General features: G+C 30.5%; 1 protein-coding gene across 4 annotated transcripts in view; it reads right to left on the bottom strand.

Moving 5' to 3' along the window:
- The window catches only part of LOC109848082 (kinesin-like protein KIN-UB), a 66,710-nt gene extending 53,550 nt beyond the window's left edge, over positions 1-13,160 (bottom strand). For 2 of the 4 annotated variants that reach the window (XM_020417394.1, XM_020417395.1), the window contains exons 1-2: positions 6,148-6,264; positions 443-628 (exon numbers count right to left, since the gene is read on the bottom strand). In XM_020417394.1, coding sequence (XP_020272983.1) covers positions 443-598 — 156 coding nt within the window. In that variant the 5' untranslated portion in view covers positions 599-628; positions 6,148-6,264. Of the gene's footprint in view, positions 1-12; positions 38-442; positions 629-6,147; positions 6,271-6,386; positions 6,488-13,135 lie in introns of those variants that run through there. The other 2 variants (XM_020417397.1, XM_020417396.1) reach the window with 2 other exon arrangements.

The following is a 13,166-nucleotide window of genomic DNA, read 5'->3' as shown; positions in this document are numbered from 1 at the left end:
AGAGAAAAATACCTCTAACCGCTGTCTGAAATCACTTAACTAGCTTCACAGTATCTTTAATTTTAGTTTTCTAACTACATCTAAGAAAATGGTCAATAACCTTTCTGAGCCAAAAATCTGGAAACTTATTCCACAACTCTCAGCTGATGATTTTTAGGATGCAGAATAGTACTGAATTCTTTCTTTTATTAGTACTGAATTCTTTCTTTTATTAGTACTGAATTCTTTCTTTTATTAGTAGCAATGGCATTACGCTGTATGAAGGGTTTAAGTGAAAAGTTGTTTAAAGCTGGAGAAAGCCCAGGCCAAAAAGTTGAGGTTGACATTTCAACAGAAATTCGAGATAGTACTCTTAATTTATTTTTATAAGAAATAACATCCAAATTAGCAAAAGTGCCTTTAAGAGATTTTTCTTGAGGAATCCCTTTAAGAGATTGAGAACCTGCAAGTAGGATACAGAAACAGAATCAGCATCTGGAGATACATATGCAAGGATATCTTCCATTGCACGGACCATAATCCCCCGAGCAGCGGAGTCTTCTTCGCCAAGGCTTCCAAGAGTAAAAGTCTTCCCAGTGCCAGTTTGCCCGTAAGCCATGATTGTGCCATTATATCCCTCTAGGACACTCTATTGCAAAAAAAAAGGCTTTATGAGATAATATAAACAGCAATTGTCTGAAAGATACGTAAAAAAATTATCAAATATTGAGACAATTCATCGACGCATTACTCCCACTGTCCCACAATACCTCTGTTCATAGGCATGGTTGCTAGGAGTATAATTTCCTATGTTATAAACTGAAAACATCTAATATGTCAGTATACTATATAAAAAGAAAGAGGCATTGTTCCTTCTAGTTCTTCTCATAACTAGCTTAAATTAACACATGCTTTTTGCTCTAGAAATTATAATAGAACCATCAGTGCTTTAAACTTGAGTCATCTTGAACCTCAGGCATCAAGACTAGGTGTTTACATGGTCTGATGCCACATGTTACTAATGCCCTGTCATAGCTGGTAAAGGGACCAAGGTACTTCTAAATGATGTTTTCACATTAAAACACTAATTAAGAAAGCCAACAGCTCTAATTCCATTTCAACCTTTCTCTTGATTTTTCCCAACATCACGTATATATTCATACATTTTTGCTACTTGCAGTATATATCAAGGTTAAATAGGGAAAAGAGTCTACATAGGTTCAACCTAGGTTGGCATGGGTAAGGATACTGGTACAAAACATGGCAAATTAAGGTAGGGTACAGGGGTACATTATAAGTAATCCATTAATAAAATTTATTACAATGACCACTCATGTTCCATGGGTTAATTTCGGATAGACCCCTTAATTATAGTTTTATTTTTGCAGATTGATCCGTGAGTGTTTTTTATTTTATTTTTACACACTCTTTTACCCTTAGGTCTGTTTGTAAAAAAAAAAGAACAATTTCCTCTTTCTCTCTGAGAGTAAAGGAGTCAAAATAAATTCACTCGGGGGTGTATCCCCAGTATTAGTAATAAAGAGATCCTTTTGCAAATGGATGATGGGGTGGGTGTTTCTTTTTTCGGTTTTTCTATAGAGTGCCCTTGGGCACTCTATAAGAGAGGAGAGAGATAGAGAGAAATGAATGAGGAGGGGGGCCCCCTGATTTGCATTGGGATCCTCTCTTCATTCATTTCTCTCTATCTCTCTCCTCTCTTATAAAGTGCCCAATGGCACTCTATAGAAAAACCGTAAGTGTATATATATATAGAGAGAGAGAGATATTAATGGGTATCATTGTCATAGGAGGGGATTTCCTCCTTGACGCCTATGTGGCATAATCCCCACCATCCTCATACAATAGGAGAGAGAGTGTGAGTTGGTGGGGATTTGTGCCTACTTTTACGAAACATGGCAAATTAAGGTAGCATACAGGGATACATTATATATATATAGACACACAGACATATATAATGTATATTTATATGTATTAAAATTGATAATTTACATAAGATCAATATTTTTTTCATTTACATATGATCAGTATATAAGAAAAAGACATGACGTTTAGAACATACTTCCAAAAAGTGTAAGTGTATGATTAGTGTTTTAAATTAAAACATGTACTATATAATTGAGTATATGCCTAAATAAACGTATGCATATATTCAATATGTGTCCAAAAAATTCCAGTACGGGTATATGTTGGGTATTGCGTCCTATTGAAGTACTCAGGTAAGATAGGGTTCAACAAAGCAGAGCCACAAAAAAAATTTGTTAGAAGCAAAGTTTACAAAAGCGGAAGCGCAAGGCGAAGCATGAACCTTTTATGAAAGGCGGCATAAGCTTCAAAGTGTGAGGCATAAGCATCACAAGTATATTATAAATTTAAAATTTACAAATTTTATAAACATGCAATATATAGTGGTATGACAATTTACAAATGTATACATGAGTATTGATTACTAAAAAAGAATTAAATATGCTAAGTATAAACATAAATTATGAACTTATAATAAACTAAGCTACATAAATAAGATATATATCTTATTTATATTCACAGGGTCACGTATAAAATAAAAATAAAAAGAATAAATTCTTGACATTAAGGAAAAGAATATAAAAAGTTAGGGGCATTTTGAATTTAGTCAAAAGTCTCTTTACACCCTCCAATCTCGCCTAAGAAGCATGCTCTTCAAAAGAAAAGAGCTTCATGGGCAGCGAAGTTTTTCTTAAGTGAGAGGGCGTATGCTTCAAAGAATAAATAGATTATTATCGTTTGAGCTTTCATTCTGGAGCCATATTGAAAGAAAGTTTCAAAAAGCTTTTTCAAACACTAGTTAAAAGCCATTTCAAAGTCACCATCAAGTGTTAGGCATATTTATGATAGAGGATGGTTAAAACAGGACAAATTTAGAATGAAATGAAGGGTGTTTGTGTCCATTTCAATAAAGGCAGAGATCTTTTCAAATTCTTGTTTTACTTTTTGTTGGTTTTACCTTGTCTAATATTGTGATCTTTACTTGTATTTGATTTCATATCTAATGTCTTTCATTTTTCTTGCTTTTCTTATTTGTTCATTCCAACTAATTGGACTCCTAATACCCTATTTATAATCTCATATATAGTAATATTTTATTAAATATCTTAAAAATTACTATTGACTACTTGGCTAGTACTGATTTTTATTTAGACTCTGCATATTAGTCTTGTTTACTTCTAGTTAGTCGTGTTTGACGAATTTTACGGATTAGAGTCTTTGGAGTATTAGTTTCTTCTGATTTATGCTTTGCCTTTTGCATTATAATTTTGGTAAAACATTGTGCTTTATATCAAGATGTTATATATTGTATGACTGGGTGCTACTTAAAAGCTTTATTATTGAATCTACTTTATCTATTAAATATTTAGTAGTGCATATTTGTCTTGTTTATTTTAGTAATTTGGTTTTTAGAAGAATTTTATAGTTTATACTATTATTTTCTTCATAATATATTTTTTGCTTTTTGCCTTATAATTTTGGTAATGCCTTGTGGTTTACATCTAGATGTTATATTTTCTATGACTGGGTGCTATTTTAAAACGTTATAATTGAATATACTTATCTATAAATATTGGAATGAGTTTTGAACACCGTTTATGATATTTTTTTATAGGTTTGTTAAATATTAATTGCCTCACATTGTTTGTTTGATCGCCTTTTTTGGCCTCATACCAACTAGAGCAATGGAGGACAATGTCCCTTTTCACCTTTGAAACGATGGGATCATATAATAACAAAAAGCAGTCCACTTGTTACACCTACAATGATCTATAAGTTAATAGTTCTCATATTGGTTTTAGGAGAGATTCCAAAATTTCTTTTACAATTTCTATGATGAACAATGTGATGGCAAATATAGCGCAAATGAAATGGTAATGCTAACAATATCAAAGGTTAGATTTGTGCAGATTGCAGTAGACCTTCATCCAGAGCCACATCACATGGTCCAAGGATTAACTCAAACCTGCACCATTACGAGGGGCTGAGACCTATTAGCATTATATATGCATGCACGCAAGCGTGTGGGTGGCAATGTGCTCACACATACATACATACATACATACATACATATATAAAGGTGTATTTAGCTAATGGTTATGAGATGGCACTTAACTTTGTTTAACGAGCTATAAAGAGATAGAGTGGTGAGAGTCACCCACTTGATGTGACTAGAAAGGTGGGCCCCACGAAATGTTTCTCTCAATAGCGCATTTAACAAAATTAGCAACCACCTTATACATTATGATGCACGATGATTGGGAACCATCGATTAAAAATCAATAGGATCTTTCTTTAAAAGGAAATATTTTATATAATCTTTTATTAGGTAGGATTTATTTAGGATTTGATTTTTATTTGATTTGATATTTCTGTTTAGTTTTGTTAGGATTTTGATTAAATTGCATCCTTTAATTATCTTAGGGTATGATTTCATCATTATTTTATTTTGATTTCTTACGTGGTCAGGTGCTTTCCTCTTCTATGAATAAATGTATAATCCTCCTTGCGGAGGAGCCCATTGATCAACAAAAGAGTTACAAAAATTGTCAAGCGTGTGAATTGCTTCTCTTCTTGAGCATGTGAAGTGCTTTGGCAGGTGAATTGTCTCTTTGGCTGTAAAACCTATTCTTTAATGGGGCTTGGGTGTGATGCCTTTTGTTTATTGGTGTGAGGCCTATTTATCTAACTCCCTTTCTTTTTAGTTCTCCCGCTTTCACACCGAAACCCTTGTCCAGTCCCCCATCACATTATCTCATATGTGTGTGTTATAAATATATACATATACTTATATATATATACAACTTTTTTTGTATCCACATTATACAAGTGTTCTAATTTTTTTTAAATTTATCATATCAGCGTGTTTGTATCATGTCATACCTATATCTTACATCCATGATTCCACTTCTATGCCTCACAGGCTTTAGGACATAGCAAGTAAGGGTGGAAAATGACTGAATCGAATTGAATATCTCAATATTCAAATTCTAACTCAAGTGTATTTGAAATATTTGAATTCTAATTCAAGTTCAGCTTGAATATTACAATAGTATTCATATTTGATTTGTATATATACTGGCTTATTCGATAAACCCAATTGGTTGACGGCTTTGAATCCAAAACTCAAGGTCTTTGGTTCGAACCATTAAAACTCATAATTTTTCCTTAATTTACGTTTTAGGAGATATTTGCATATACACCCACCATATGATATATATTTGTAATTCTATCCTCCACAGCATCATAATTGTTGATTTCTTTCTAAATTGCTTCTTTTATTCAAGTTTATTCCTCAATTTAGATGTTTTTCTAAAATGTCTAATCTATCATTTAATAAATATAAACATAATTGAATATTTAATAATCAAAGGAATCACATATATATGGTCAAATTCTATTCATTTATTAATCAAATACTAAAAATATTGTTTTATTGTTAAATGAGCTACTGAATCGAATATGACTGAATATTTGGACGAACAATAACAGAACTGCATGTTAATTATTTAACTCATTTCCACCCTACTAATAAGCACCTCCGATTGGGTATTCTACAAAATTCACTCCAGATGGAATTGAGATATGAGTGAGAATTAAACTGCTCATTAAATTTAGGTGGTAAGAGAGCTAGCAGGGAAAAGGTCAATGCGGAGAAAACATGCAGTGAGACAACAGAAGTTTGCAAATTATGACAAGAATTGTTGGATCTACTAAATTTTGGAATACATAAAGAGTACAGCAACAAGAAATGCAGAGGAGATAAAGATAGGTAAACAATTATAGGAACACTAAAAATGAAGGTACTGAAAATAATGCCTTTACTACCTTTGTAATGGTTTAACATACTCCTCAAATGTTCAACAGAACATCATTCCATAAATGTAAATAAATTTAGAAAGTTGATAAAATAAATAATTCACCAGGATGAAGGATTACCAACGAAAACACAAACTACTTTCAGGTCATCTATTTAATCATACCAAAAAAAATCTTCAAATTCAATTACATATTGAGATATTTAATCACAACAAGAAATTGTAGTGCTCTTTTTCAAACTGAGATATAGAATGTTAAATGATTTTTTTTTTAAAAAACATGCAGCACGATAAATGCAATATATACCTCAACAACTGGTTTAGCGACAACTTCATAAACACGTTTTTGTGAGGCAAATTCTGTGAGTACTTCATCGAACTCATAGGTGTCTGAATCCCAATTGTTTTTGCGAAGTTTTAACCTTTTAACCTACAAGGATGACAATCAATAAAGTTATGATAAAGGCATATCTCAGATGAGCCATTAAAATATTAAACAATCTGAAAACAAAAGATGTATAGAGCGACAATGCTTCTACAACAAACCTCTGGCTGCAATTCAACACAATCAGCGAAATCTGCGTCTGCTACTGACTCTTCTGCATTGCGAGGTCGAAGTCTCAAGGCAACTCGAACTCTTCCGGGAACTGCTAGTGCCAATGGAAGAAATATAAAGATGTCGATAAAGGTTTAGGAGGTAGCTCCTTTAAGAAATGCAATAGTTAACCAATTGGGGATATATACATATCTATACATACATATGTATGTATATATGTATACATGTATGTGTGTTATATACATACATATGTATGTATATATGTGTATATATGCATACATATGTATGTATATACACACATACATACATACATATATATACATATATATACATACATATGTATGTATATAACATACATATGTACACATGTATGTATACATATGTACACATATGTATGTATGTACATATATATATTACATATATGTACCTATATATAATATATTAGTATTATATAGTATATATATCTAATATATCTATATATATGTACTTATATATATTGTATAGCATATATGTATGTAATTATATACATAGATATGTATACATTATATGTATACATATGCATATATACATATGTATGTATATATCATATACCATTAATGATGTATACATACATATAGAGATATATGTATAAATATATATATATATATATATAGAATATGATATATTATAATATATATAATAAATAATTATAATAATATAGTTATTATCAAGGTTTTAAAATATGTATACACATATACCATTAATACATATGTAATGTAGTTATATAGGCAATATACTATAATTATGTATACATAGCATTATAGAGATATATGTATAAATATATTATAATATATATATATTAATAATATATATATATATATATATAATCATATATATAATAGGTTTTAAAATGTCGATGTCGGTCAATGTCGGATGGCTGAAACCCATGTCGGAAGCGAAAATCGGGATATACCGGAGACATTGACTAAATATCAGATTGTTAGTATTCGGGTAGTGCGCATATGTATAATATCATGTCCTAAATATAATCTAAAGATTCATAAATCAATATAATACTTTATAAATTTCTATGAGACTAACGCATAATAAAAAGTAGAATAATATAAGATTTTGGGTTCATATATTTTTCTATCGGGGTTCATAAAGAAACCCTTAAACATGAGGAACAGGGTCAATATCAGGGTTTGGGTATTTATCACTAAACCCCAAAACCCGAGTAACAAAAACAGATCTAAAAAAGTATCATATTCGGCCATATTTTCAAAGCTAAAAATAGGCTGATATCCCGATATGACCCTGATATTTCGCGATTTGGCCCTGAAAACCGCCATACGAGCGTTGAAGCGTCCATGTGTGTCGTCAGAATGCGCTCGAACCGATCATATCTGCACTAGCCCGAGCATGTCGGGCCGACATTAAAACCTTGATATATAATATCCTAATATATATATATAATATATTATATAATATAATATTTATAATATATATATATATATATAATTATATATATAGGGTATTATCAGGCATATGTAGGCTATATATATATATATAATATATATATACATATATTATATGCAGTACATACATATGTAGGCTATATGGATGGGTATATATTATAGTATCATATCATATATATATATATATAGCATGATTAATCTACATTTTATAACAATTTTTATACCCTCATTATGCTAATTTTATATGAATAAATAAACCACTAAAATTGCTTTAATCTGTTAATTGGCAGGTAATGATGAATAAATTCAACTCAATATCTCAACAAAAAACCACTTGAATTATGACAGAAATGAAAGGCCCATGAAGGCCAGGAAGAATTCTTTAAAATTTAATGAAGAAATAATTCAAGCCCAATGGAAAATTAAGAGAAATGCAAGCCCAAAAGTCCAAGCAAAGGCCCCAAGACACAAGCCAAAGCAAAATACAAGAGTATTCTGCGTGAACACAACAGGAGAAAGAGCAGGCAATCGATGCCTGCATCGATGCCTGCATCGATGCCTGCATCGATACCGACATCGATGCCTGCATCGATGCCTGTATCGATGCCTGCATCGATACGCTGGGCAGTCTGTTACGAATCTAAGGCTGAAATTTGTTGTTTTTGGATAAGATTTCAATCCAATGGCTCTCATTCACTGATGTTTACTATAAATAGGGGTAGAGAGTGAGGGGTTAGAGGTGTGAAAATTTTGTAAACTCCTTTTGGAGAGGAGGGCTACTCTTAATTGAGAAGGCCTTCCAAAAATTGTAACTTTAGTTGCAATTAATAAAAATAATTTTTTCCTCTTTAAATTTGTTCTTTCTCCTCTTGTTGAATGATGAGGATGGAGATGAAGAGCAATTTGAAGGTTTGCATTTCTTTTCTCTTTTATTTCTTTTTAGTAATTTCTTTATTATTGCTTATTAGTTAGATTTAAATTCATGCTTGTAGTATAGATTTACTTTCTTGTCTTTTTTATTTTCTTTTTGCACTTTAATTTGTAGAGTAGATTTATTTTTCTTGCATTTAATTTCTGCAATTTATTTTGTAGTTTAGATTTTTATTTTCTTTGTAATTAGATTTATTTCTTGTTCATAGTTTAGATTTTTCTTTTCTTTTTAATTTTGTAATTAGTCTTCTTTTTCTTGTTTTTATTTCTTAAGATGTGAATTTAATTCTTGTAGGAATCTTAGAATTGTATGAAACTAGTCTAATTTCCTTTATATTGTATGAATTATTCTCTTGTACTTAAAATGTTCATGTTTAGGATAATCAACTAGAGAACTAATCGGTAGAAGAAGAATTTGATAATCTATGCTTATCTTAAATGGTTTGATAGGTTATGCTTATGAATTCTAGGATTATTATCATGTTGTTGTTCTTATCATGAATAGTAATTTTAACTTAGATGATAATTTGATAGGTTACACTTTCCTTAAATGGTTTGATAATCTATGCTTAATAAATCTAAGTTGAAATATGATAAAAAGAGAATAATTTGTATTTTATAATTGAAATTGGTTAGTGGATTATATTCTAGATTTCTTACCTCTTTTAAATCCTCCATCTTGACTTTCTTAAATTCTCTTTTCATTCTTGGTTTTATTTCTTGATTTTATTCATTCATCCTTCTTGCCTTGTGATTTCATTTATTCTTTAATTCTTCCTTCTCTCCTCTAAAATTCAATTTATTATCTTTTGCAAATATTCACAACAATCACTCATCACATTCACACTTATTCTTTATTCCTAATTGTCACGCATAAAATATAAGAATCATTTCTAATAATCTCTTAAAATCACCTTCCTCGTGGGATCGATATCTTTTTATACTATAACTTGATAAATTGTGCACTTGCAATTTTGGTACATAATTATGCCGCATCAATACATATATATATATATATATATGCATATATATATACATACATATGCCTACATATGTATGTATATATATGTACATACATACATATATATATATATACACACACACATATATATACATACATATGTAGGCATATGTATGTATATATATATGCATATATATATGTATATATATATATATATATGCATATATATATATACATACATATGCATATATATATATACATACATATGCATATATATATATATATATATATATATATATATATATATATATATATATATATATACATATATATATATATATATATATATATATATATATATATATGCCTACATATGTATGTATATATATATACATATATATACATACATACATACATACATACATACATATGTACACATGTATGTATGTTCATATGTACACATATGTATGTATGTACATATGTATATATACATGTATATATATACATATAAAGTTTACTTCGGTCCATTTAATTTGTCTGTTTACAGCAACATGGGACGAAACTAAATTAGTCTCTACTAAGACCATCTTTCCTGACTTTGTATGCACTTTAGCTTTAGGTGCTAACGTGCTTAAATCTTTATAATGGATGCGGTATATAATCGTAATGGTTTCTGATCAAGATAAAAATTCATATCCATGAGTTTTAATGTTAAGGCTCATGGCTTCTAGTATATTAGGATCAGTTAGAGATAAACTCAGATTTTGGTATATATTAAAATATATAGGTCAGTTACAGCTCTTAGTGCTCTGTGACGAAGGCAGTGACGCTAGAATTCACTAGCAAAAGGCAATGTTGAAAATAACGCAAGAAAACAAAAATGTCGGCAGATAGTGCGTTGCTTTAAGTCTTCTTCATGTCACCTCCAACCAGCTGGGGAAAAGGCAATTATTTCATAAAATTCCTTTCTCAACAATAAATAAGGCTGAAGGTTTTTAGTTCGGTGTGCTCATATTTTGCCTTTCTTCTTTGTCTTTCCTTCTTTCCTCTTGTAAAGGTTAGCCGTCCTCTATACACACACACACATATATATATATAGAGAGAGAGAGTAAAACTTATGTAAACTTAAGTTGATGGTCCACCAAAGTTTCTATCCCTTGATGTTGCCTAGGGATCCATGCAAGTTATGAAATCAAGGGATATAATATATATATATATATACATATGTATACATGTATACATACATATGTATACATGTATACATACATATGTACACATGTATACATACATGCTACATGTACAGACATGTATATATATACATATATAGGTATCTATGTATCTATGTGTGTGTGTGTGTGTGTATTTATGTATATATGTGTGTATATATGTATGTATGTATATCTACGTATATAGAAAAATAATAAAATGAGATGGAGAGATGAGATTATTATCGTGAGCTAGCCCAACAGGCTATCCAATATGATGATCTGCACCATCCATCCTGACTTACACCACACATGATCTACATGTAAAAAAACTATATCATGCAAAAAATAGTTGATATTTATCCAGCACCTTATTGTGTAAGCGTATAGAGCCACATAATCTATATAATAATTAAGAAGGTGAATAGAGCTACACTATCAGTTTGAGTGCATAATTCTTATAGGTTGCATAGATGTAAGATTGTTTTCTTCACCCATTACTACTTCTTTAGTTGTTCAATAGTAAGTAAATTTGCTAGTGGATGTAACTTGTAAGATGATGCTTGTTAAGGTCTTTGTCATAATTAGTTTTATTATTCAAGGATTTAATTATTACCTTAACGATTACCTAGTCACTTGCTACTTATCACCCAACATCATGCACCAAAATTAGAACTTAGTTACTTGTTTTCATCACCTGACTCCACGCACTAACTTTGGAAAATAGTTATTTATTTCAAAAATAATCAAAAATTTCTCGAGTTAATTGATACCTTATAAGTTATTTACTCGTATTAGTATGTAAATACGCCCCTAGTTATTAATCATTATTTGTTAAGTTATATATTGTCACTAGTTTGTTAGGTTGATACATGTTACTTGTCAACTTAAGATGTTCACTCTTAATGAATTAAATTTAACTGTTTAAGAAGTTAATTGGCAGACATCTTCATCAAGTCATTATATGTTCTTTCAAACGAAGATAATTGCATTAACATAGACATGAGCACTTTACTTTTTTACAATACTCAGAAATTTATATGATGCTTTCTGAAATTTCTATTCTTTATGAACAATTACGCATTTAAAATTCTCATGCAATGTTGTGCATATGACTATGTGCCATTTAATCTAATCATGCATCATGTGACGCCAATACATCCACAAAACATATGGAATAACATTGGTCAACATATTTTCATGCAGCATCAAAATCATGCACAATCATACACTAACATTTGGGAAAATATGTGAATACACATTATGAGGTAAAGACACACCCTCCGTGTTGGGATTTTCAGAAGATGCATGATATGTGAAATTTTCTTTACCTTCAGTCCATAGTATTAACTTCAGGAAGAATAAGTCGTAGACTATAATTAGCTTCAATTGAAACGAAAGCAAATTGGGACATGCAACTTAAACATAGCAGTATATATTCCAGTCGATTTTCACAATTACATTTTCATTAAAAATAGAATGCAGCTTTAGTTAGAGCAAAACCCATAACATATACAGCTATCCAATAGTGTGGCTCATCAAACATAAGTAAAACTTTAGAGTATTATCGATTTATAAACATAGAAGTACATATTCCAGTCGATTTTAACAATTACATTTAGTCAGAGAACGAGGTCAGTAAGGAATTGATCATGACGATATATACCGCCTATCCTTTCATTAAATTAACATGTCCTTATAGAAACTAAAAACCCCACCCTACTGCATTCCAGTTTGCGGTTTGGTTAGAGTAAAAGCCATAACATTAAAAACTATGAGAATCTACAAAGCAATAAAATTCTTTCATTTTTCACAACATTGCAGTTTAATTATATGAAAATCTTGTAAAACTGGACCGCTTTGCGCTACATGAAAAGGAAAGAGGCTAGCTGTAACATGCAATTATCAAACTTTATCCTGAGCATTGATGTACAATATAACGTTGCTTCATTTTCCTAAAATTCCTAGTATTTTTTGCTTTTTTCAAGTTACTTTCACCCCCCAAAAAATGCAATCTTCAACTTCTAAGCAGATCCAATCATAAAACAAACTAAACCACTATAATCCGAACAGAACCCTCATTTAAACAAAACAGAAAAAAAAAAAAAAGGTAAGGGAAAGGCTGCAGATCTCAGCTGAAAAAAGGAGCTAAGCACTAGCATTTGAAAGAGGAAAAGCAAACAAACCTCCAGCATCGTCTTGGTTGGCGATGCTGCT

Source organism: Asparagus officinalis, chromosome 7 (genome assembly GCF_001876935.1).
Source record: "Asparagus officinalis chromosome 7, Aspof.V1, whole genome shotgun sequence".
Lineage (NCBI taxonomy): Eukaryota > Viridiplantae > Streptophyta > Magnoliopsida > Asparagales > Asparagaceae > Asparagus > Asparagus officinalis.
The sequence above is the reverse complement of the archived record's forward strand: the minus strand, read 5'-3'. Positions and strand labels throughout refer to the sequence as shown.